General features: G+C 34.7%; 1 protein-coding gene across 1 annotated transcript in view; it reads left to right on the top strand.

Moving 5' to 3' along the window:
* Positions 1-27,742, top strand: part of ANOS1 (anosmin 1) — a 122,836-nt gene that overhangs the window by 36,021 nt on the left and 59,073 nt on the right. The window contains exons 2-3 of the mRNA XM_021709613.1: positions 4,433-4,495; positions 25,328-25,550. Coding sequence (XP_021565288.1) covers positions 4,433-4,495; positions 25,328-25,550 — 286 coding nt within the window. The remainder of the gene's footprint in view (positions 1-4,432; positions 4,496-25,327; positions 25,551-27,742) is intronic.

Here is a 27,742-nt window from a genome sequence, read left to right as displayed (position 1 = left end):
TCTATGTCTATGTGTACACATTGTCTAGCGCCCACTTATCAGTGAGAACATGTGGTATTTGATTTTCTGTTTCTGAGTTATTTCACTTAAGGTAATGGCCTGCAGTTCCATCCGTGTTACTGCAAAAGACATGATTTCATTATTTTATGACTGAGTAGTATTTCATGGTGTGCATATATATGTGTGTGTGTGTTTATATATACACACACATACACATATACCACATTTTCTTTATACAATCCTCTGTTGATGGGTATTCAGATTAATTCCACATCTTTCCTATTGTGACTAGTGCTGTGATAAACATACGAGTGCGGATACCTTTTTGATATAGTGGTTTCTTTTCCTTTGGGTAGATACCCAGTGGTGGGATTGCTGGATTGAATGATAGCTCTAATTTTAGTTCTTTGAAAAATTTTCATACCATTTTCCATAGAGATTGTACATTCCCACTAACAGTATATGAACATTCCTTTTCTTTGCATCATTGCCAACATCTGTTTTTTTTTTTTTTTTTTGACTCTGTAGTAGCAACTATTCTAACTGTTGTAAAATGACATCTTGTTGTGGTTTTAATTTGCATTTCTCTGATGATTAGTGATGTTGAACATTTTTTTCATATGTTTGTTGGCTGCTTGTATGTCTTCTTTTGAAAAATGTCTGTTCATGTTCTTTGCTTACTTTTTAATGGAGCTTTTTTTTATTGTTGGGATTTTTGAGTTTCTTGTAGATTCTGGATATTAGGCCTTTGTTGGATGCATAGATTTTGCAAATATTTTTTCCATAGGGCAGTGCTTTATAATGGAAATGACAGCCCTTTGAGTGTGCTGAAGCATGAGTTCCAATTCCAATTCCCTTGTCTCTCCTATAGTCTCTGGCTTTATTTCCTCAACTTCTCTGCACTTCAGTGATTTCCCTCTAAAATGTAAGAAAACTAGTGCCTAATTTTACATACTTCCATAGATTTATTGCAATGAGGCTCCATTGAACAAATAGTTCTAAAAGGGCTCAAAATTTGTGCAAAGGTTCTTGGTTCTGGGTTAAGTTAAAAAAAAATATCAGTATCTACATTCCAAGTAATTACATACATGGTTAGCTCTCTCAACTTATTTTTTTTCCTCTGAAAATTGTTTTTTTGCCAGTGTGCTTGAAGCAGTAACCTAAGAAGTAGCCTAGGAAGAAATGATTTCAAACAGTCTTTTATCTTAAAACTTGAAAGCCTAAAATCCTTGCAAAAAATACTAACTTTGGTTACTGTTTTGGATAGTTTTAGGCATTATATGATCATGACACTGACAGTTGCTATATCTGATAAATTCTAAAGCAATTGTCGCTAGTTGTATTATTTTTCTCATATTCACTTCTTTCATGGAACTGTTTCCTATAGGATGTGTGAAAGAAGTGGTTGTAATTTTTCCCCTCCTTCTCTTTAGCTTTTGTTGAAATCATTTTTTACTGGCTGGAATACTCATAAAGAAATAGAGCTTTGGCAAATTTATCCTGCAAAAATTTACTCAGATGACTGCATCTAGGCTATTCTTGTCAGGTAGTGCTCATAGAGGATTACTGAAAGAAAATGTTGACTGGCATTAATTATATTTTGAAAAGTGTTTTTAGACACTTCTGATCACTAGTTATTGGAAATGAGGCAAGCATGCAATTAAAATAAAACTTTAAATGAATTGCATATACAATACTAGGATTGGTAGACAGAGATTCTGGATTAACAGGAAGGCGAGCCTGTTATGTATTTCTTCTAATAGCATTTCAGAAATATGTCTCTTTTTTGTAAATATTTTTTATTGTATAAGCCATTTGTTCATTCCATAAGCTGTTGGGACCATGGTTATGTGAAATTAGGAGATCTCAAAGGATTCAGACTTTTTGTGTACGGATGTCTATAGTTGTAGAAATGCAGCTGTGTGCACATGTAGCAGCATATTTTCATAATTTACATTTTTAGGAATGAAAGAAATCAAAATTGCATAATTATTCTGTGATGTTGTTAGCTACATAGTATTTAATAGTTACTTTGTAGAATAAATAAATGCTTGTTGGATATTTCTTGAGTGAAGGGACAAAGATTTACCTTGCAAGTAGCTGAACCTATATCCATAACAAACCTCAGATCTTGATGGGTGGTTTTACTACATCATAGGATGCTATTTGTACCAAATAAAATCTCAAGGTATTTTGAAGAGTACCATTTATTCATTGCAAGTGTTCTTGAGAAAAATTAAGTCTAAACATACTTATTAAATAACCACTAAACTTTTTTCCTAGGAGCCAATGTTTTGAAAAAAAAAAAGAGAGCTCTGAGACAAGGCATTGGTATGGACTTAGGAAACAAAAATAACTTTTATAGAAATTTATAAAATATGTAAGGTAGATATGTTTTTAAAAAAAGTTTCACTGCTGTTAGAAAAATGACATTCTTTTAGAATTGTTACATTGATGAAAAATTTGTTTTTGAACATACTCAGAAGAGGTAAACACTGAAACTTGGAACAAGCTCATGTGTCTTGGGAAAGTACTATTGAAAATCTCGTTTTTTTAAATGAAAATAAAAATAAATTGTTCATGTGTAAATTTATGGAACATAAAATATAAAAATATTCTTATAGGAAATATTAATAAAACTCATATAAAGCAAGAAAGAGACACTTAGACTTTTTGCTCATAAGCAGACCCTGATCACTGGACATACGAGCATAAAAGTGGGAATAACAGAATTTGGACACTGCTAAAGGAAGGAGGGAGTAAGGAGGAATAAGGGCATACAACCACACACACTGGGTACAAGGTCCACTACCAGGGAAAGAGGGCTACCTAGAAGCACAAACCACAAGTGCATGCAATTTACTTATGTAGTAAATCCTCACATGTACACCACAACTAAACTAAACTAATAAAATAAAATACTTTTTGCATAAAACTCAATAATAGACCTTTTACAGTTTAGTAAGCATCAGAATTTTCAGTAGAACTTATTAAAAGTGATTCCTGAGCCCTGCTCCTGAGATTATAACTCTGTTGGTGGAGAGGAGGCCCCATGAGTTTCCATTTCTAGCAAACTCCAAGGGTGTGCTCATGTCATCTGTCACTGATCACACTTTGAGTAGTGTTGGCATAAAAGATTGACAGTTGATACATGGGACAGTTATTTTCATATATATCTTTTATTGGAAAATGGCAATGGATGTTTGAAAATTAAGGCCCTTCATAGAGTCTTCCAGTGTATCTTCCAACTATATCTGTATTTTAAAACAAGGATGAGGTCACTAGAAAAGAGTAAAAAAAAAAATAGTATCAGTATACCATATAGTCTGAACTCTACATTACACATGTCTGAAATTAAACTGATAATTTCTCCCCTAATTGGAAAATTTGTCAATAATGAAATTAAAACAATAGCAATAAAATAATTTTGAGCTTATGAGATCCATGACTATGCCTATCTTAGGAGGACTAACATTTGACTGTACATGACTATTAATTTTGACTAATTTAAACTTGCATTAAAGTATAATTTTGAGAATCAAAACTCCATGAATATAAATACTTTTTTTAATCATGAAGACTGACTACTATCATATACACACACACACACTCCAAATATACACATATACTATATATACTTTGTATGTAGTATATACATATACTATATATGGTAATAAACTATATATTATATATGTATATAATTTTCTTATTTAACAATGTTATTATTTACTAGAATTGCTATTGAACAATGGCTATTGTCTTTATTCGAATATATATAATAATAAGCTGTGTATATGTGTGTTTTTAAGTAAAGTTTATTTTTTATTACAAAACTGTTATGTCAGAATATAACATTTAGACTTATTCAATATACTTTAGTAGAGTAGTTAAACTGGATGAATGTAATATAGTTGGATTCACCGAGGTAAAAACATAGGTTGCCAACAGTACATATGTGTGCATTCACACATACATGTATTTAATACAATGTATTTTAATTATCGTGTAGAAATAATACAAAATATAGCCCTATACTGCTAACTTAAAAACAAGTTAATATCAAATTTTATAAGAAAAAATTTCTTCTGAAATAATATTTTAACTGAATTTCTTATTGAATAAAAAATATTTCTTACCAAAATCTGGCTGACCGTGAATATCATTAATTTTTCTATAAATCACTGCCAGTCTGTGTAACTTTTCTTTTTCAACTATGTTGAAATACATTTTGGGTCCCCTGTTCTGTAATGATGCTCTTGTTTGGATTTATATTATATCCAGTTAAAACCATCAACTGATTAATTGGATTTTCTAAACTGGCTAGCAAAAAGAGGTGTTGAAAGGCATCTATCTACCATGGGTGAATTCTTTTTTCTTTTTGGCTCTGTTTCTTATCCATGTTTTATCTAATATTATTGTTCTTCTCTTTCAGTGCCTGGAGCCCTGCAAGGAATCTGGAGACCTGAGGAAACACCAGTGCCAAAGCTTCTGTGAGGTGAGAGAATGTCAGTGGTACTTAACACTTCACCTAATTCTGACTATGCTTAAGTGGGGTCACTGGTATGAACAGGTACCCTTATTCTTCTACAGCTTGAGGAGATCAATTTACAAGGAAGTGTATGTGTGTACTCATAAATTCATGTAAAAAAGAAAAAGAAATTCTTGAACTTTCTTAAAACCTAGCTACCCATTGCATGCATTATTGGCTAACCACACAGAATAAAAAAAAAATTACATATGAATGGAAGATTAGAAACTTTTAAAGAGTACAAACTGTCACCACCCTCTTACCTTACATCATGGTTATTCTATGAGTAGTTCTCTACATGCTATTCAAATGTTCATGCCGTTTGGGAGAAGTGACCCATAATTATTGCTAGCAAAGTTTCTCAAACATTTTCATCTCATTGTTCTCCACCAGGCTTCTTCCCCATATCCTGGGAAGAATGCTTGCCCATTTTTAACTATATAGGAGGGAGACATCTTACTTTACCTGTGCTATCACTTAGGTTATTATCTATCTCTATCTATCTATCTATCTATCTATCTATCTATCTTCTATCTATCTATCTATCTATCTATCTATCTCTATTATTTATCCATCCATCCATCATCCTTATTAGGAGAATGTATTGTCCTAGAGGACCACTGTCTAAAAGTATCAATAGTGTGGAAAGAGCTACTTTGCTGGACTGTCTCCCCCAGAGAATAGGAAAGGTATAGGCTCTGTACAGCTTGGGTTCTGTTAAGATGTAGCCAATTCCTGGAAGAAAATAACAATAACAACAACAAAAATAATAGTAATAGCAAGATGTAGCCAGAAAGACATGGAACCAGGCAGACTGTCTGGTTCAAAAACAGTGGCCTTAAAAAGTAAGAAAAATTTGAAAGTCCTCGAGTCCAGTAGAGAACAAGTTGAAAGCCTTCACCATGGCAGTCAGAAAGGCTCAGTTGTAAGTCTTGGGGAGCAGCCATAAGAGGTGCCTTGTGAGATCAGAATGAAATGATGTCATGGGGAATCTTTGAACAGAACTGAGGACTGAAAGGGAATTCTTCCAAGGGATTCAGAGAGACGTTGGTCTGGTTTTTATTCACTGCAGTATATAAATGCTAGTGTGCTCCTGTTGTCTGGGTTTTACTCTGGTAGGTACATGGATCCTATTCTGAGAAGGTGACTATGGAATTGGCTTCATCAATAGAATTCTTATTCACAGTGTGTCTTCATGATCTCATTTGACCTTCCTGATTATCCTGTAGTTAAGCAAGGCAGATAGTAAGTCCCCAAGAATTGTGGGTGGAAGCCATTGAAGGACTTAGAAGTTGAGGCTCCTCAAGGTCAGCACTCCAGGTAGAAAAGCTGGATCTAAAACCCCTGTCTTCCGACATCTCTCACTAATTGTTTAAATGTTGCTGCTGGTGGACTTCATGCGGTCAATCACCAGAGTCACAGTGTTATTTTATAAAAGTAGAAGGAAAGTGTTTCTCAATTGCTAAAGTGATCGATACATGATCTTCCTTATCTCAGTTTTATTTTCTCCGAAGTAAGGCCATCCCGTGTATTTTTCTATGTTTTAAAAATCCTGGGCAACTTGACGAGACTTCATCTCTACAGTATATCAAAAATTAACTGGGTGTGGTAGCGCGCGCCTGTAGTTCCAGCTACTGGAAGGCTGAGGCGGAAGGATCGCCGGAGCCCAGCAGGTCGAGGCAGCAGTGGCCGGGAGTGGCCACTGCACTCCAGTCTGGGCGACAGAGTGAGACTCCAACTCACCAAAAAAAAAAAAAAAAAAAAAAATCATGTTCCGATTTTTACTTTTAAAAGTATTTAATCAGCCGGGCTCGGTGACTCAGCCTGTAATCCCGCGCTTTGGGAGGCTGAGGTGAGTGGATTGCCTGAGCCCGCGGGTTCGAGACCCGCCTGGGCAACTTGGTGAGACCTCTTGGTGAGACCTCATCCTACAATAAATCAAAAACTAGCCGGGGGGGAAAAAAAAATTAGCCGGGTGTGGTAGCACGCGCCTGTAGTTCCAGCTACTCGGAAGGCTGAGACGGAAGGATCGCTGGAGCTCAGTAGGTCGAGGCTGCGGTGTCTGGGAGTGGCCACTGCACTCCAGTCTGGGAGACAGAGTGAGACTCCAACTCAAAAAAATAAAAATAAAAATAAAAGTATTTAATCATTCATTTATTCAACATGAACTTCTTGAATACCTACAACATGCTACAGAGTTTGGTAAGTTTGGTAAGTAGAAAGTAAAAAAATGGCAGTAAAAAAATCAGACAGGAATTCCTGGCTTCATGACATTTGCTCCTGGATGAAAGAAGATCTCAGCTGGGAATTAGGAGAACTTGACTTTAATACTAATTTCAAAACTGACTCACTTTATGAATTTAGGCAAATCACTCAACCTGTCTTTGACTTCATTTTCAAATGAAGAATTTATCCTATTGATCTTACACAGAATTGTTATTAAGATAGATAGTGAATGCAAACGTACTATAGAGAGCTTATCAAACTATATCAAAGTAATAGAATGATATTTACTTTTTATAATTTGTTATAGGTCACAGCTCTGTGAATGTCTGAATCAGCTAATGATTTTGAATTCTTACACGCTTTGATGTTACATGTTAATACAATTAGATCAAAATGGCTAGTCAAGTGACAATTGTGCTCCTAACTTTTATTTTGTATTCTATCCCATACACAAACCATGCATCTATATAAAATAAAATATGTTTTTTGTAGGATTTTGAGGAAGAGGGTGTGTTGTGCCGTTAGTTTTATAAATGTGTTGTCCCTAAATATCAGTGACTCTGGGCTGGGGTTTTTACATCTGATCCCTGAGATGGAAGATATAACTGAAGGTCATTTGAAACTTTTCTCCTTGGAATTTGCAAATGTGAGGACAGTTTTCTGTAATTGCCATTCTCTGAAATCACCATGAGGTCTTCTGAACCAAGTCCAGTTTATTAAAATGGGACTCAGGCATTCAAATTGTTATGCGCTCTGACAGGAAAGGTTAATTGAAACTTGGAAGGTGGGGGAAAACAGATGTTAGTTAATGTGAACAACTTTGTTGAGCTGCCTCAGCCCAATGGTTAAATAACTCGCTCCTTGGTGTGTCATTTTAGTTGCTTTGGTTGTTTTTACGTCTCTGTGTGTTTTGTGCTTCCGTTTTATTTTGTAGCAAATACCTGGCTATCATGTTGATATAGGGTGAACTCTGAAAACACTGATCGCTGCTTCGGTATTTTTATTTTTTTTTGAGTTGGATTCTCACTCTGTCACCCAGACTGGAGGGCAGGGACACACTCATGGCCACCCCAGCATTGACTGGCTGTGCTCCAGCGATCCTTCCGCCTCAGTCTTCCAAGTAGCCAGAACTACAGGCACGTGCTACCACATCTGGCTAATTTTTTGATTTATTGTAGAGACGAAGTCTCGCCATGTTGTCCAGGCTGGTCTCGAACCCGTGAGCTCAGGCAATCCAGTCGCCTTGGCCTCCCGAAGTACTGGGATGTCAGGCTGAGCCACCGAGCCCGGCCTGCTTCAGTATTTTTAAGTCTAGTCATTTTTGGAGAAAGGCTTAATGCAATCCTGTCCACCCTCCCCATTCTCATATTATTTGTTAACAATGCACACAAACTCAATATTGTTAGGACTCCAATCTTTTCCTTTGTAAATATTCAGATGCAACGGGACTCTAGATTTTATTCTTCTCCAGTTGAAACAATTAGACTGTTAGATATGTTTGGCCCAATGTGTTTATATTCAAGATAGTCTGAGCTTTTTCTTCTATGACCCAAAGGGCAAACTGGCCTGCCTCTTGTTCTTATAAAAAAGCTTTATGGGAACTCAGCCATACTAGTTTGTTTACATAGGGTCTGTGGCTGCTCTTGTGCTACAACAGCAAAGTTGAGTAGTTGTGACACATCGTGTGGTCCTTAAAGCTGAAAATATTTACTATCTGGCCATTTACTTGAAATATTTTCCAGTTCCTGCTCTAAGAAAAAAGATAGTCACAATTATATCACAAAAGGTATCTAGCCATTTAGAAAACTTTCAAAAATCTGTATTACCAGCACTCATTTCTAAACATAAAGCATTGTTCTTGGTAATTTTAATCACAACATTGTTTTTCCTATGTGGAAGACACTTTCAGTGGCACCTTAATAACATATCTAGAATTGGTTCATTGCTTCCCCATGTTCTCATCTCTTCCACTTCTCATTCGATTATACATTCTTTGTTATAAATAACAAAGTAACTTTTGTTATTTTTAGGTTGATGTCAGAGTTAATAGTGTAATTTTTTAAATGAAAAAGTTAAACGTTTGTGTTAGAACAGGAATAAAACAGATCTTTCAGGAATCCTTTTCTAGATTGTATGAGATAATTTTTCAGGTATCTTTTTTTTGGAATATGGCACGCCATCACAGATACATAAACAGGAAAGCAGATCCTGCTTTGTTGTTTTAGTTTATTAACTAACCATTATCACTATTCACTTGTTGTTAAAATCTTAAAAAAACCAAATAAATCATTTTTTACTGATCGCAAAATATACTTTTTTCTACATTTAAACTTTCTTTTTTCACAGTTGATAGAACCTTAAATTATAAATGACAATGTTTTGTTCCTCCTTATTAATGATGTATAAAATAATCATATGTATTACAAGTAATAGTGTCTTAGTTTTGATGAAATGTGATATATCATGGTTTATGATTTGCCTCCTTGCTAGAGGCAAAATAAAATACTTCCCATCTTTGATTCTGAGGTTTCTGATTTATGACATCTAAACCCTAAGTAGGAACTCACTGGATGTCAATGTCTGAAGTATGAAATATGGATTGGGGTCATGGAAAGCTGAAACCTCATCTGCTTCAGGGATCAATCAAGGATAAAAGTAAAAGTTGTTTTGGGCTGGGAGTAGTGACTCAGTCTGTAATCCCAGCACTTTGGGAGGCTGAGGCCAGAGAATTGCCTGAGTCTGGGAGTTCGAGAACAGCCCGAGCAACTTGGCAAGACCTTGTCTCTACAGTAAATCAAAAAATAAGCTGGGCATGGTAGCGTGTGTCTGTAGTTCCAATTACTTGGAAGGCTGAGGTAAAAGGATCACCTGAACCCAGCAGGTCGAGGTTGCAGTGGCTGTGAGTGTGCCACTGCACTCCAGCCTGGGCGGCAGAGTGAGACTTCGATTGAAAAAAAAAAAAAAAAGTTGTTTTGGATCAACATGCATCCTGAGATATGCAGTCTTTATCAGCCTGGAAATGAGAAGGAAAAGGAAGTTTTCACTCTACTACACATATAATTGTTGAGTCACTTATTTGTAATTTTTGCTTATTGAAATAGTTTTAAAGCTTATTAGATTTGATTTCCATAAATTCCTTGGAATAAATTAGACCTGAATTTCATTAGGTAAGCTTTATGGACAAGGAAACTGAGACTGATACACAAAGAGAAAAGAGATTTGTCCAAACACATGGCTAGTTAATGGAAGTATAATATCTAAAATTCAGGTGGTGCAACATCTGCTTACACTATTTTCATTTTATTTTATTTTATTATTTTTGTAGAGATGAGGTCTTGCTATGTTGCCTAGGAGTCTCGAACTCCTGAGCTCAAGCAACCCTCTTGCCTCAGCCTCCCAAAATGTTGGAATCACAGGCATGAGCCATCATGCTCAGCTCTTTTCTACTATATTCTATTCCAGACTTTCTCTCCTAAACCTATCTATGCCTTGGCATACAGAGAAGAGGATGATATTTTACTTTCCTAATCAGGAAATAAAAGAAGAACCTGTGTCTAATGCAAAGTTGTTGGCTCAGTCACTCCTGCTTTGGACAGGCTTATCCTTAAATGAGAAGGAAGTTTTAGCTGATCCAAATAATAATTAATGGCATTTCAAAGAAGAGAAGAAAGACAAGGCACATTATCCCTTCAGGTAGCCACAAAAGGAATATTCCAACACTAGTGAAAAATAGACCTCAGAAAAGAAAAGGGCTAAAATGCATCACTTTCCTATGTGCAGATTTCTTGCACTAAAAACTTTTAATCTCTTCACTGCTCCACAACTTGGTTTTGTGTCTGGAGTGTTAATTTTAAAAAGCCTCCTTTTAGAAATTGGAACAGAGTCCTCACCTGTCTAAAAAAGTCTGTAAAATAGTTGAAGGTGCTGAAAGAAGCTTACGAGAACATGAACATGATATGCCTCAGATGTGTGTGTGCGTGCACGTTAAAAGCACCAGTTAGTAATGTTTTGATTTAGTATATCAGAACAATAGTTTACCCAATTAAAATATCTTCATGAAGGGACAAATGGAGATAGCCTTTGTTTTTGAACAAATACATGTCTTTTCTTTCTTGAGAGATGGGCATATACTAGAGCCTTAATAAAATAAAGCTAGCTTTGAGTGCCACGTCATAGGAGTCATAGATAGGATCAATTTTAGTCACTAATTGTGAACTATCCTGGCTTCGTTAAATTAGGGTCCAATATAAAAGATGGACTCAATTGGTGTTACAAAGATTTTCTATTTTAAAATAGTTTCTTAAGAACATTATAGTATGGCTCTTGGGTTCTCTCTTAAGGGCAGTTGTCAGTTCTTTGAGAGCCCTAGGTTGGCACTTGCAATACTGTGTCTGGTGGGCTCTTTCATCTACTTGTACAGTCTGAGCCCTTGATATTGGTGGCTCAGTCCACGGTGACTGTTGTGGAGGTGGTCAGAAATGGCCAGCATATGTTTTGAAGGTAAAGAGAAAATAATTTGAGGACAGGTTAGATATGAGGAATGGAAGACAGGGATGAATGTAAGAAACAGATGAATGGAAGAAAGAGATGACGCCAGGGTTTTTGCCCTTAACAACTGAGGAAGAAAGCTGGAATATACGAGATGTGGAATACGTGTCAGGCACAGATTGTTTTGGGGGGTGGACTGGGGAAAAAGAATAGATCAGAAATTAGGTGTTGATCATGCTATGCTTGAGATGCAAATTAGATATCCACGTGGGATGTGCTGTAGGCAAATAGACACAGGAGTCTGGAATTTAAGGAGAGTTTTAGGCTGAAAGTACAAATGCCATCTGTGATAGATAGTATTACTTAAAAGTCATAAAGCTTGATTAGGTAATAGAAAGAAAAGAGGACCATGGGTTATACTCTGAATCACACCATCATAAGAAGGATGGGAAGATGGGAGACTAAGAGAGGCCAATAAGGCTGGACAAAATCCAGGGGAGTGTGGAGTTCCAATAGCCAAATGATGAATGTTTTTTTGAAAAGGAAGAGGTGAGCAGTTTGTCAAATGCTGCAAATGTTGAGATGTGAAATTTGGTCATCGGATTTTTGCTATGTTAAGGTCATTGTTGACTTTGACAAGAACAGTGTTTTGGGGTTACAGAAGAGAAAGCCTAATTGACATGCGTTCAAGAGGAATGGTTGGAGGAAACAGAAAGAGGGAGTATAAAAACATTTCAGTGAGCATTGCTATGAAAGGAAGGGACAAAATGAGATAATGGAAAGATAATTAAAGATAAACAGGGTAATCAGGTATTTAATTGGTTTTAGGGTGAAGAAATATTCACATATTATAAGCAGATTGAATTATCCAGAAGAGAAGGGTTATTAGGTATTGGAGGAAAGAGAGGGAGAATTGCTGAAGCTCATCACCTTAAGAGGCAGTATCTACCATTGCACACATGTGAAAGAAGGTTTGAAATGGGAGCAAGGACCATACCCCTATGTCACGGACATGAGATTCAAAAGAATACATGGACCCAGAGGCAGGTGCATTAGTGGGTGTGAAAGTGGTATTTATGGAACTTCTCTTCTGAATGCTTCACTTTCCTCGAGAAACAGGAATAATCAGCTGAGAGTGAGGGAGTGAATAGTGATGGAGGCTTGGGTGACTGGCACATAGAAAATTTTCAAATAGTTTTTTAGCATTATAGATAGTATACTTTTATTTTTACAAATGATAATCATTAGTTTTTTATATGTTCATAATACAAAAAATGTTACTTATATTTCTGGATGGTGACACTGGCAATGATAGAGAGATGCAGAATTCATCTATGTTTTCTTTTCAACTTAAGACAGCATGGTAGTAGTGGAATTAAAAAGGTTTTGAGGGATTCTTAGGAATTTCTATAATTATTATATTTCCTTTGTCAACTATCATATAGTGGGAGTTATTTGCATTATATCAGTTTCTATAGTCCTGGAAATTGAAAGCATCAAGAATGTTCAATGACTTTTTAGGGTTGTCCAGGAATTTATTGACTAAGGTGGACCATGTCTTCCATGGAACATAGCTTTTTTAAAAAAATGTTTAATCATCAAGACTCAATTTTCATTGAATTGTTATACAACATTGGGGAGTGTCAAATTATTCTAGACTCAATTGTAGGAGAATTGATGATCCCTGAATATTTATGAGACTGGAACCAGAGTTATTTTGAATGATTTAAATACCTGTGTGGCCTGAAAATAGGGGCTAGACAAGTCAGCACATAAGAAGTTAGAGGAATATTAGGAAAATTGCAAAAGCACCAAATTTAAGTAAAATATAAGTTTAAAAAACTGCGTGTAAAGCACTTAACCAGTATTTGAACATACACATTAGATACATATTAGCCATTTTTATTATGAAAGAGAAAGACAAAGTCAACACTTTTGAATTCTATGATAGGTCAATGAGATGTGGGCTAAAGGGGCTCACTGAATTTTGTAGTCAAGACGTCACTAGAAACCTGTGTCAGAGGATTTCAATGGAGTAATAGTAGTCAACACATATAATTCTTGGTTGTAGAATAAAAAACTAAGGGAAGAAATATAGCCCAAATGCATACAATTCTTTCTGTAAGTTTAAAAACAGTCTCTAGGACTGCCTCTATAGGAAAGAGAGAGAATAAACTGGTTCAGGGAAATTCAGTTGAGAAAGTGATTTTTGTGTGTTTTACTTTGGGAAGACACGAATACATTTATATACCAAGGGGAAATGAATGCTGTCAGGAATGTGACGTTGGAGATACATGAGGTACACACCATATTTCTCTAGTAAGGAACTGGGGTGAAGCAAATTTCAGAGTAGATATGGAGAAACTGATGCATCTGACGATGTCAACTCCAGCATCTAGGATGATCCAGAACAGCCCTTCTCAGACTTAATTGTGTACATGAGTTGCCTGGGAATCTGGTTATAATGAAGATTCTGATTCAGTAGGTGCATGATGTGGGCATGAGAGTCTGTATTTCCAGCAGGCTCTCAATTGATGATGATGCTGTTGGACTAAGGACTAGCCTTTTAGTAGTATGTGGATGTCCTTCTTCAGTACGGAGGCTTTGTATTAAGCACTCGAAGTTGCCCACTAATTCTGTGAAGTCTTTTGTGGTTTCTTTAATGATATTCTATAGGGAGAGAATGTGTAATTGCTGAAAATGATTGAAAATAAGCAGATGAAAATGGTTCCTTCTATATGAAAACAAACACACACCACTGTTTTATCATTAATGTTGCAGAATTACAATTGTTGATTTGTCTCTATTCTCAAATGCAGTATCAACTTGAGGGCAGAAGTGAAGCTTAGTTTTTATGTCTCTTGTGCTTAGTGGAAAGATAGCTCACGTTAAGTGAATCAATGAATGAAGAGAGTCCTCTATCTGTGTTGGTAGAGCTTTCAGAGCAGGGCTTGGAAAGATTTCTGACATCTGTTTTTCTAGGAAGTGGAAGAAGAGGTTTCCTCATGACTCATATATGTGCTTAAAGTCAGTTTATTGGAACTGCTTTTCATGTTATTTCAATTTTTTAGTGAATGCAGGACTATTTAGGTTGACTAGTACTTCTTTAGTAGCCTGCGTCTTTCTTGGAAGTGATCTATTTCATCCAATTTATCAAATTTATAGAAATAGAGTTGTTCATACTACTGCCTACTTAACCTTTACTGTTAGCATTTTTATGTCTGTTTAGGTCTGTAGTGATTAATACTTTTTGCAATACTGACATTGATAAGTTGTGTATTTTCTAATTTTTCTGATTTATATGAATATACTTTTGTCACTTTTATTATTGCTTTCAAAAATAGCTTTTTGTTTTACTATTTTTCTCTCTATTTTTGGTCATTTCCTATGCTATTGCTTTCTGTACATTATTTCCTTACTTCTGCTTATTTTGTTTATTTTGTCCCTCTTTAAATAGTTTCTTATTTTTGAGTGTAGATCATTAATTTGAAATCTATTTTCTTTCTTTATATAAGCACTTTGTGCTATACATTTTGTACTATGAACTACTTTAGCTACAACCCACATTTTGTGTTATAGTGTGTTTTTATTTTTACTCAAGTATTTTCTAATTTATTTTTTGATTTCATCTTTGAATTTCATAGAATTTTATTGTTTATTTTGCACATATTTGGGAATTTTACAGATATCTTTCTACTGATTTCTAGTTAAGTTCCATTTTAGTAAGAAAAATATTTTATAGGATTTCAAACCTTTTATATTTTTTGAGGATTTTTTTTAGATCAGAGTATGTTTTGTCTTGAATGACTTTATGTGTAATATGAGAACATTATAACAATATACTTCTTTTTTCTCTCTCATCATTTGTATTATTAGTATGATAGAATATATTTCTGTATATATACTCCATATTATATTTTTTATTGCTTTTGCTTTAAACTTGCCTTCTTTCAGAGATATAAAAAATGAAAAACTAATTTTTAGTAAACTCACATACTTATAATTTCGGGAGCTCTTCATTCAATATCCATCTGTTATCACTTTTCACTTTTAACATGTCTTATAAAGTTGGTTTTCTGGCTATAAATTCATCTCTTGTATATCTCAGAAAGACTTATAGCATCTTCATTTTTGAAAGATGTTTCAAGGGTATAAAATTCCAGGTTGACTTTTTAAAAATGATATTTTAAAGATGTTGCTTTATTTTCTTCTCTTTTGAATATTTTCTGAAACATCTCTAACATTATCTTTGTTTTACCACATATAAAATATCTTTATTTTCTGTCTGCTTTTAAGATTTTCTTTCTGTATGTGGCATATGAGGCAATTTAATTATGGTGTGCTTTAATTGTGTTATCTTTATTTTTTTTCTGCTTTGGGGGGTCATTGAGATTCTTCCAACTCTGAACATATAATTTTAATACAAAATTTAATACATTAGTCAATATTTATTTTTTTTCTGTCCCATTCTCTTCCTCTTCTCCTTCTGGGACTCTAATTATACATATTAGACCACTTTATATCATCTCATAGGTAATGAGTCTATGACTTTTTTGTCATTGTCCATTCTTTGTTTCATTTTGGTAATTATTATCATTATGACTTCAAGTTCCTTTCAAATAATCTTTTCTTGTACAGTGTCTAACATTTAAAATATCCCATTTGGCATATTTTTCATTTTTACTTCTGGAAGTTCTATGCAGGTCTATTCTGTGTTTTTCTCTTTCTCTTCTCCCTATGTTCATGTGTTCCTCTACATTTCTGGGCATAAAGAGTAGATGGACATTAAATGGCTTTTAAATATCCTTTTCTGCTAATTCCATCATCTCTATAATTTCTGGTGCTATTTAAGCTTATTTTCTCCCCCCTTTTGATTATATGTCACATTTTCCTGCTTTTTTGCATACTGGATTATTTTTGATTGACTGTCAAAAAAAATTTTTTTTGAGTCTGAGTCTCACTCTGTTGCCCAGGCTGGAGTGCAGTGGCATGCTTACAGCCACCACAGCCTCGACCTGTTGGGCTCAGGTGATCCTTCCAACTCAGCCTTCCAAGTAGCTGGAACCACAGGTGTGCACCACCATGTTCAGCTAATTTTTAAAAAAAATTATTGTTGAGATAAGGTCTCACCAAGTTGCTCATGCTGGTCTTGAATCCCTGGGCTCAGGCAGTCCTCTTGCCTCGGCCTCCCAAAATGTTGGGATTACAGGCATGAGACACTGGACTTGGCTGGCTGTCAAAATTTTAAATTTTGTTGTGTTTTCCCTAATGATGTTAGATTTGATTCTGACATGTAATTAGTTACTTGAGATTAATTTGTGTTTTTTGAGGCTTTCTCTTAAACTCTCTCAGGGTGAATTTAGAGTAGGTTTTAGTCTAGGCCAATTTATCCTATTATTAAGATGTAATCCTTGAGGACTCTACCTTATCTCTTAGTAAACATATACATGTAAGCATAGTGGTGCATCATTTTCAAAGTTTCATCTGTTCACCATTAGATTCCTAGTGCCTAGAATGTCAGTATGGATTATAAATCAGTATACAAATGGCTTCAATGGACTAATCATTTCAGTGGCATTCTTGGTAATTCTTATTAACAAAATGCAGGAAGGAGGCAAACAAAAGAAATGATAGTTTATATACAGTGATCTAACCATCCCTGATTCTCTAGAATTTTAAAATTTCTGAAATTATTTGAGTCTAATGATTTCCAAAGATCTTGCAGCCAGATTCTAAATTGCTGCTGAGTCACATATAAGCTAATACAAGATGACACATTTGCCTTCAAAAGAAATAGAAGAACCAGTCCAAGAAAAAAAGGCCAACATAAACATAAGTAAAGATTAATATAATTGAAAAAAGAGAGTATATATTCATAGAAAAGTAACTCCCCTAAATTGCATGTTTCTGTTTTTACCTATTTTTATATTGTTTATGGCCAATGTCTGTAATTTGCTAGGGAACCTAATTAATTTCAGTCACAGTTAATACATTAATATTAATAATTGATTTTCCAAGCAAATTATAATTGAATTTTCAAGTATAGATTAGAAACATTTGAATTGAGAATTATTTTTCTTATTTCTGCATAAGTAGTATTTAGATGCCTTCTTTGAAAGATACACCTGGCAGTTTTGCATAATTTTTAAAAAGTATAATGGCTTTTCAAATAAAAACTGTGCATGTCCATTAATATAACAAACTACATAGAAGAGTAAAGCCAAACTGTTACTCCAGATTTATCACCTAGAAATAGTCATGGTTTACCATGCATGGTAAAGAGTTAACACCTCAGAGTTGAGACTCCTCTTCTTTTGTTTAATTTTTAGTTTTTTGTTTTTTTTAGATTCAGGGGGTATGCATGCATGCTCTATTGTGTAGTGGTGGGGATTAGGTTTCAGGTGGCTCATTTGCCAGATAGTGCACACTAGAGACTCCTAAAGCCTGCTTAAACCACTGGCCCTTGGTTGGAAACTGGAAACTCTATGCATGCTAGCTTTAAATAAATGCTTAAAGTTTAATATCATCATCATCATCATCATCATTATTATTTGAGTCAGAGTCTCACTCTGTCACCCAAGCTGGAGTGCAGTGCCATAATCACAGCTCAATGCAACCTCATCAGATGATCCTTCTGCCTTAGTCTTCTGAGTAGTTGGGACTACAGGTGTACACCACCATGACTGGCTTATGTTTTGACATTTTTTGTAGAGATGAGGTCTTGTTCTGTTGTCTAGGCTGGTCTTGAACTCCTGGGCTTAAGCGACACTCCTGCCTCGCCCTCCCAAATTGTTGGGATTACAGGTGTGAGCTACTACATCTGGCCCAAGTTAATTTTTATTTGAATGCAGCAAGACAAAAAGATCCCCAACAGTTTGGGAAAAAAAGATTATGAAAATATTATGAGGCTGAAATAATTACTTTTAATATTGGTTTTATTATTCACTGATGTCCTAATATTAAGTTCAAGATAAGTCACCCACATATTTTTTCCCCACCACTCCTTCCACCTGCCAATGTTTCTAACATATTATTTTTTAACGTTTAGTTTAATGACATCAGATTATTTTTCTTAATCATCATTTCTACTTAATTCAATTTTCGTTTTATATTTATGTGAATAAAAAATGATTACTAATTATTTTTGCCAGTTTCTTTATTATTGGTTTTTTAAATTTGATTCATATTTTTGTTTTTTAAAAGTAGTCTAGAGATGGAGTTTTCTCTGAGTTTGTGCATGAAAAATTTAACCTACAGTTATATCTGAAGTGCAACTTCGATTAGACAGACTTTTTTATGTATAATATATTGTACTTATAGTATTCATATGTAATTGCTTTATTTTATCTGTTATTGAATATTGTACTGGCCCATATGGTTTTGTTTTCTGTTTATCTGTAGAATGACTAGGTTTTGCCATTGCATTGTACACACATACACATACACAGACACAGAGAGTTTATTTTCCTTAGAATTGTATAGACACTGCTCTATTGGATTCACACATCAAATTTAGTAGAGAGACATTTGAGGGCAGTCATATTTTCTCCCTCGGAAACAACTTGTTTGTTTTTTTTTTTTTACCTGGATGCCTGAAAAATTATAGTTTTACACTTGGAATTCAATAGCACAAGCTATATTCCATGTTGATTATTCATTTCAATTATTCTGGAACATAAACTGCTCTTTGATTTATAATTTTATTCTTTATTCCATTTCATAATATTCTTAGCTTATTTTCTAACTTTGCTTTTGTTTTCTTTTACATTTTACATTTTTGTTTTAGACTCCCTCCTATCTCTTTTCATTTCGTTTAGTTGTCTCACTACCTTGTCTTTATGGTCCCGTTATATCGATTCCATGGTCTGTTCATTTCCTTGGGCTTTGGGAGAAAAACTTTCAGTCATTTGGAATCACCTTACCATCTCTTCCCATGAACTGTTGGACCGTAGTTTTGAATATTCCAGTTATTTCTAAGCACGTGTAGATTCATGACAGTTTACAAATAAACACAAACTTAGAGGTCTGTTCATCCAGTGGATTTTCTAGTCTTGGCCAGACACTGGGATCACCTGTGGTGCTTTACAAAGTGTGGTTCCCTGAATTCATGCCAGGGATACTGAAGTAACGGGTCAGGAGTTCACATAGGACATCAGTTTTAGAAGTTCCCCCGGAAATTCTAATAAGGAAGCAAACTGAGAGCTTCTGGGTCAACCCAATCTTCTTATTTTACCCTGAGATATAATGGGGCCTTTGGAAAAAATTGGCTCTAATACTGCCCAGACTTGTATTTTTTTGTGTGTGGTTATGAGTTCATTATGATCTCCCTGAGCTTTTGGTTCTTCATCTGTAAAATGAAAATAATAATGGTTTGGGGGACTGGAAAGAAATAAGTGAGATGAGCACGTTAAGCACCTGGTATAACGTGAGGGACGTGACAGGCATCACCGTCTGTTGGTGTTTAACTGCCACTGCTATGATGGTGATGGTGATGACAATGACAATAATGATGGAGCATTCATTTCAACAGATTGTATACTCAAGGTTGCATTCCTGGTTGTTGGCTGGGAGCAGGAAGAGAGGCCCTCATACCCTGGCTAGTTGCAAAGGCTGCTGTCATCCTAGAGAAATGGCAAAAATACAATTCTATCGAATTGAACCAAATACCAAATGCAATGTTCTCTCCATAGTTGAGACCACATATTTACATGATTCTAAACATACTAAAGTAATATATTGAATTAGATATCTTTATGTTCATCATTCTATGATTGTTGCACAAATTATTTTAAGGTACGATATCTTGCATTTTATACCAAATTAAACAAAGATAGTATCTTTTTTTGGAAAAGCAGTCAAAAAATGTAACCTTTATTTTTAGTATTTCATTTTGTTTTTATCCACTTACCACAGGTAGGTAAAATAATAAGTTCTATTCATTTTTTTCCTAATTAGCTTAACATGTTGCCCAGGAAAGTCACCAAAAATATGCTTTAGATTTTAGCTCTTAGAAGATGAGATGTAAGAGCGATTTATGAGAATAAATATTGCATATCAATATATTAATTATAATATATATTTACATCCCTTAAAATATAATGGTTTTTCACTTAATCCAAAGATCTTTTAAAACTATTTTGCTTTATTTATCCCTTTTTTGGATGCATAATGACATCCACTAGATACTAAATACTTTAGAAAAATACATAATCTTTTATTTTCTTTTTATGAACCACTCATGAGGCTTTAGCACAACCTTTAAAGATTGCTTCTTTCTTAGTTTGGGGGAAAGGAAATACAGAAAAAATAAACAAAAATAATGAGCCTAGTAACCATATTTTTTTCAGATTTTAAATTGGAGCCAATGACCTTTCAAAAGATTGACATTTGTGTGATTTGTGAACTTTTCATATGAATAGTTTCATAAAAGGACTTGTAGTTAACTTTGCAATTGACAACTAGTGCTCATTGCCTGGATATAATTGTATAAACAAGAAATAGAAGATTGAGCTCATATATGTATGTTGACATAAGTGTCTTCACTTACCATGAAAATGATGGGCATTATTGATTTGAATAATTCCTTTCCTAATATTTTCACACACCTCTTAACAAGTCTCCACTAATTAACTTGTAATATCACACGACATTTTACATGTTCAATGGTCAGAAGTTATTTTAATGACACCTAAATGAACTTTGTTCACAGGATTTTCTACTGGCCATTATGGGGCCAATTTACATATTTTCTTTATATCTGGTGTAGCAATATTCACACATCATTTTCTATGTCCTGTACATATTTTTATCCTTATTCCATTCAACTAGTAAATTCTCATTAAGCTATGATTAAAGACATGGAGAGAGACCTTATGTACACATGCCATATGTTCTCTAATTTACATTCAGCCCATTAATATTTTTCAACCTAATCCAAGAGAATTATGCAAGAAAATTGATAGACAGTATTAAGCTTTGCCTTTGATAAATATAAGCAATAGAACAGTTAAATAGCACTCCCAAAAAGTTGGACTATTTCCCTCTTAACGGTTCTAATAGGGTACAATTCCCTCGATGCAGATTTTAATGCTTAATCTGGAAGTAGCAGGTTGGACTCTAGTGGCTGGTCACAATGTAGAAAAAATCAGACTCTACATTCTAGTTTTGTATCTTATAAAATTTTTGTCAGAATAACAGAAGAATTTTGAAATGTTAAACAGTAAACTTGTAGCAGTAGGAAAAGAAGACACAAATGGTCTAACCCTTATATATTGTGAACCAACTATGCACAATGGTGCTTATTTCTTATGTGCATTACCTCATGTCATATAATATTACCTGTACTATTTCAATATTATGTACCTGTCTGGAAACCACGAGTTTCCATGACCTCAAAAGAATCACAGAAATCATTTCTGAATCCTCATCAAAAAGGAAAATAATTGAATATCCATGCAGAACAACTCTCACATCAACTGGAAGATCTAAATTATTGTTTTGGTTATGATTATTTTTCTTCTGTGGTCATTGAGAACACATGCTTCATATTTACTCTAGTTGACTGTCTTGTTATTTGTTTTTAAGTCTGCCCCATTAGCTCAGTAAGTAATGAAGGTGAGGGGACACCATCTCTCTTTTCCTGCCCCTCATAGTTCAAAGGTGTGGCAGTTGACGAATAAATAACAAGAATAGCATATGAATAGAGAACTCAAACTTTATCTGATTCTCATCTCATGTTCTGTTTTCATATGTTTCATATATTTGAATATGTTTTCATACTTCTGAAGAAGTATGAACTGAGTTGATTTCATTGTATCATGGTGCATAGTGATTTCCATGAAGTCACTGTGATTTCCAAGTTAACAGGCAGTAAACACTTGCCAGATTTAATGAAATTATTTCTACTTGGAAATCTTAGCTTGTGAAGCAGCAGCCAGTGATTTTGGTCACTAAGTATTTTCTTTCAGTGCACATAATGTATACATTTTGTTGAAAGAGAAAAGTTGGCAAACACTACATAATTGTTACAGATCTGCTAGCATACTTCTTGGATTACTAACTCAGGTTTGGACCTACATTTAGAACTTCAAAAGCCAATGAAGTAAAACACGTCTAGCAGCTTACAGAAAAATGAACTGTGAAATAGAGTAAGAGAGAAAAGCCTTGAGAATTGATGATGCTTTAAATCCTTATAAAGTTTTTTTTAATTAACTAGCTGTAAATTTGTGGTAATTCAATCCTGACACCACAGCCTTTTTTCCAAGTTTTCCCTGTAAAGATCTTAAATTCAAACTATTTTAGTTCAGTCAGTTCATGTTATTTTCAAATTTTATATATAATTAATTATTAACAAACAACTTTATATGGCATGCACAGTTCTAATTCAAACCTTGAAACTATACTCTTTCTAGCTAGTGTTTCTTCTCTTTCTTTTTTGTTAATTAATCTAAGAAAAGAACATATATTTAATTGCATTTAATTTGTAATGAAAATTGATGTTTTGATATCCATTAGATTTACAATATCATAAAAATTATTGTGGCTATGAAGCAATACTATTTGATGCTGCACACATCCTCATGGTATATAAAATTTCCTAGCTCTTTCTTACATTTAAAAATAAATTGTAGTAAAATGCACATAGCATAAGATTTACCATCTTAACTCATATGTATTTTTAAATTCAACATTGGGAAAAAGGACCAGGTGAGACAATGGGGAACAATTTATGTTTATTTGTAGTTATCCCAGGATTACTAGAATATTCCCTTGTTGAAGCTATGATTTGAGTTTTTAATGTCATTTCCAGTTATCATCAATATAAGAAATAACAGGTTAAAATTAATGAACAAACTGTCTTTTTGGAGTTAGAGACATTCTTCCCAACCCAACCTCCCAACTCACACGAGAGATTTCAAACTTTAATCCTGAATTGTACCCCACATCTTTAAAATAAAATATTTTAAAAAATTAACATACCACTAACTCTGTCTGAAATACTGTCTGGTTAGTAGTTCAAGCCATTCACTAACACTGTCTCTGCCAGGTTACCTAAGTACAAGCAGGCACCCATCTGAGTAAAGAGTCATGCTCATTTACTAGTGCGGAATAGCAGTCAGCATGCTGTCAGATCTACCAGGTGTTACCTGGTGGAGGGGAGCTGTATTCAGTTGTTCTTGAGAAGCAACAGCAACACATGAGCTGGTCTTACCAGGTATTTTCCAGGTGTTGTCCAGGCATTACAAAGAAGTAGTAGGTATGACCAGGTGTCACCAGATGGTAGAGAGCCATATTCAGTCATCAGTGAAGAGCAGGAGGTAGCATGCTGGTGAGTGTTACCAGAAGTTATACAGGTGCTACTTAGGTGTTTCCAGGTGTTGCCAGCAATGAGCCATAGTTAGTCATCACCGCGAAGGATCAGACAGCATGCTGGCATTAAGTTCACATTTATTTATTATATTTCTAACTCCATTGTGACATCAAATGAACAGAAAGTGCCCTCTTTGTTCATCTCTTGTTTCCAACAGCAATAAACTATGGTAGCCCTTCACTGAATGGTCTTTGCATTGGTTCAGGTAGCCTGAACCATTATAGCAAACAGAGCTTGACATGTACAAGACAAACACATGCAAGTTTGCCTTTTACATATGGAGCAACTCATGACAGCCATTCCTGGCAGGGTGCTGTCCTCTGTGTGGTCAGAAAGTACTTCTGGGTTCTTTCTTTCTTGTAACCCTGTCATTCCCTGCAGCTGTGTCATCACTCACAACCAACTAGCACAGGAAGATGTGCGGGCACCACCTCCTCACCTAACCTCTTACAAGCCTAGGTCCACAGCGGCATGAAACTTTTCTGATTACATTCTATTCGTGACATCTTGACCACTCCCAGTAAAAAGGTGGGGAAATTTAACCTGGCTTGGCAGGTGTGTTCCAGGTGAACATAGGTTTAGGATTTGTGCAATTATTGTGGCAACTATCTCTCATAAACGTAGAAGGAGGTTTAGGGTAAAAGTTAGGATTACGGTGGTCATCTTTTCAGCCATCTTCTATAAGCAAAAAGAGGGTTAGAGTTAGAATTGGGTCTAGGATGGGGTTGTTGGGGAAATCTTGGCCATTCTCTTCATAAGGCAAAAGGAAGGTCAAAGCACAGAAAGTGACATTTCCTTTCCTTTTCTTTGCCTGAGTAGGGTAGCTTTTCAAAGCTACAGCAGCTCCTCCATTCAGTGGCAGAAAAAAGCCATTATCTTCTGATTGCAACTCATGTCTTAGGTATGACAGAGTGCTGTCCTGAGCCATTTTTCCTAAGGAAAAAAAGGCATCTGATAAATGATTGTTTCACATTGCTCATGCTTTTTCAATAATACATCCCGCTAATAAGTCAAGGGCTTCCTATTCTCACTAATGCTTGATTCATTCTGGGCTCAACCAAAATGTCCTCAGCAAGATGCTCTTCAGAATCTATTTCACAGATCACACAGGTGCATGCTGATTTTTAAAGGAAGATTCACATTATTGTACTGCACAATCAATTGTCAATTCCATATTAACTCTAAAAGCTGGATATTATTGAAGTATGTTCAATTAACAGGCTTGAACAACTTTGTGATATAATACCAATGAATGTGTTACCATTGTGAGAATTGTTTTATAGAGCAACTGCTATTTTGATTAGTATTTATGAATACGAAAAAAGAATAACATTAGAAAATAAAAATATATGTAATATTAAGCATTCAAAAAACCCCTCAAACTGTATTTCACATGTTTCGTGAATATTTATAATCAGATTTTTGACAGCTATCTTTGAACTGAGATAGAATATAATGATCTGTGAATGTGTGCATATACAAGATGTGTGTCTGTAGCATGTAATATAAAATCATTTCTCATGAGTCATAATCCTTTGTTAAATCAGTACACAATGTCACTTTGATAGGGGAAAAGAAAACAAATGCATTTATTTTGTAAAACATTCAAGGGAAATTTTGATGATATAAAAATGTTAAACTTCCTTTCAGATGTCTTAGAAATCAGACTTCATGTATCTTCAATGGAAAACGTTTTAAATTCCTCTCTTTCTTAGCCTCTCTTCCCCAAGAAGAACTATGAATGCTTGACTAGCTGTGAGTTCCTCAAATACATCCTGTTGATAAAGCAAGGGGATTGCCCGGCTCCTGAGAAAGCCAGTGGATTTGCTGCTGCCTGCGTTGAAAGCTGCGAAGTTGACAATGAGTGCTCTGGGGTGAAGAAATGTTGTTCTAATGGGTGTGGACACACCTGCCAAGTTCCCAAGACTCTGTACAAAGGTAAGGAATAGATCTCAACATGTGAAGAGACTTGTACCTTCACAGGAGTTTGTGCATGCCTAGGGAAGGGTGTTCCTCATAGATGGGAAAAGTCCAAGAAAATGCAAAACCCTAAAAAAATCTGTTTTATCCCATATACAGACATCTTAAAATATTCATGGACCATAGAGATCAGTCAAAATAAATTCAGGACAGAATAAGTTATTCATATTAATTCTTTTTAATTTAACATATATGAAGGACAGGAGCAATTCATGAAGTTTTGTGTTTTTCTCCAGTAAGAATAAATCAGTTAAGCTCTAGTACATTGGAATAAGTAGATTTAAATCCTTGGAAAATAGACTGGGATGAGGCATACTTGAAAAATGCAAAATAAATGTATTATTATTGTGGTTTGTCTATTGACATAATCCAAGAATATTCATGCCATTGTATAGACTTTAAATATTTTGATTAGTATCTTGAGATTCTAGACAAAGGATTTGCCCTCTTCCAAAATATGAAGAATCAATTTACCAGTTTGGCAGATGTGATAGTTTACATTCAAAAGAAGTTTCTACAGCTCTTAACTCCTTGCAACTAAGTGCTACTTGTCATTTTCTATAAATGGGATTAAGTTCTTTTAAGCCAACTTAACCTCATTGAATTTTGTATAGTTTGGAATACCATCAAAGTATGCTATATGTAACATTTTGTTAATTTTGGGGGTCTTATTTGAAAAGTAAAGTAGAATCAATTAGTAGACAGTATTTATAGCATGTAGAAAGAAGAATAAATGTTTCCTGCTCTTTCTCTTTCACACACATGCCAAATACATATTATTTATAAATACTGGTAATTAAAAAAATTACATAAAGTAATATTTGACAGCAATGCCAATTTTGAATTATGTGTGGGCTGACTGTTTCTAGAAGTCCATCTTTACTCTTACCTTCATAACAATTCACATCTCCCAGAAAATAGGTATCTGTCCCATTTTCCTTTAGTTCCCCCTCAGAAATACCCTCTTCTGAAATCTTAAATCTATGTAATTAATCTAATCTTCATCTCCTCCTTCTCCTCCTCCTTCTTCTATACCTGGAAACACAGCATAAGTACTGTTTCAGATTCAAAATAATTGCTGCTTTCCCTTTCACACTGAGTGATGTTGCTTTAATAGATTTAAAGTTTTATTGTTTTCATGCTTCTTTTATAAACTATATCAAATCACTCTTGCAAAATCTAAAACTATCTAATTTTTAAAAACATCTGTCATTATGAAGCCTTATCTGTTATTTTAAGGTGTATGCTATTTATTAGTAGCGTTCACCATAAAATAGGATGCTTTTGGAATGACCCTTTTAACCCCATTTCTAAAATCTGTAGTGTTTTAAAAGTAGGGCATTTTAAAGAGGTAACACAAATTAAAATAAGTATTTCCTATAAGAAGATTGAAGAGTCAGTATGAATTTCAAATATGTCTGTTTTACTGAGAATAAGGAGAATAATGTAGGAAGGGCAAAAATGAATTATTAATCATGGAAAGACAATTGCAATACTTAACTGAACAAGATAGACTTTTTAAAATATACTGAAGCCACTCTTCTACTACAAAGTAGCTCTTAACTTAGATTTTTGTGGAGAGAGGGAATTAATGGAGAACAAGCTACAAATGGAATAAATAATTGACCAGACAATTATTTTTGCATAATAAGCATAGTAAGGCTAATAGATTGTTGTTTTGAAAAAGATACATATGTGCTGGTAGACATTTTTCTTTTGCTTTCTTCAGTAGCCCCTCAAGGAAGGCTGATTTCCATGTCCAGGGAGCTTCCACAGTACCTATGAATAAGTTAGTGTGTGTAACAGGAGGGCCAAATAGAACCCATTGCAACCCTTTCAACATCTTAGCTAATTAGCTACTTGAAGTCCCTGTTGGCATTCCCAACCAGAAGTCAAGCTACTTGCTCACTTTCAAAAGAGGAGACAAGTGCTGATGTTTCCAGGCCCCAGGAAAAACATCTGTTCTGACCCCTTCCTTGACTTTGCAAGGAGAAAATCACGGGCCCAGTCAGATAACACAAAACCCAAACTTGCAATCTTAAGGTACTGGCAATGCTTTTTTTTTTTTTAACATATTTTTTATTTTAAAATTGTGGGATACAGTTAAGGGTTAGGTATACAAATATGCATTGTTCAGGCACCCTTGTTGA

The sequence above is a fragment of the Carlito syrichta genome, unplaced genomic scaffold, assembly GCF_000164805.1.
Source record: "Carlito syrichta isolate Samal-C Ts95f unplaced genomic scaffold, Tarsius_syrichta-2.0.1 Scaffold260712, whole genome shotgun sequence".
Classification (NCBI taxonomy): Eukaryota; Metazoa; Chordata; class Mammalia; order Primates; family Tarsiidae; genus Carlito; species Carlito syrichta.
Note: the sequence above shows the minus strand (reverse complement) of the source record. Positions and strands in the feature narration are given on the sequence as shown.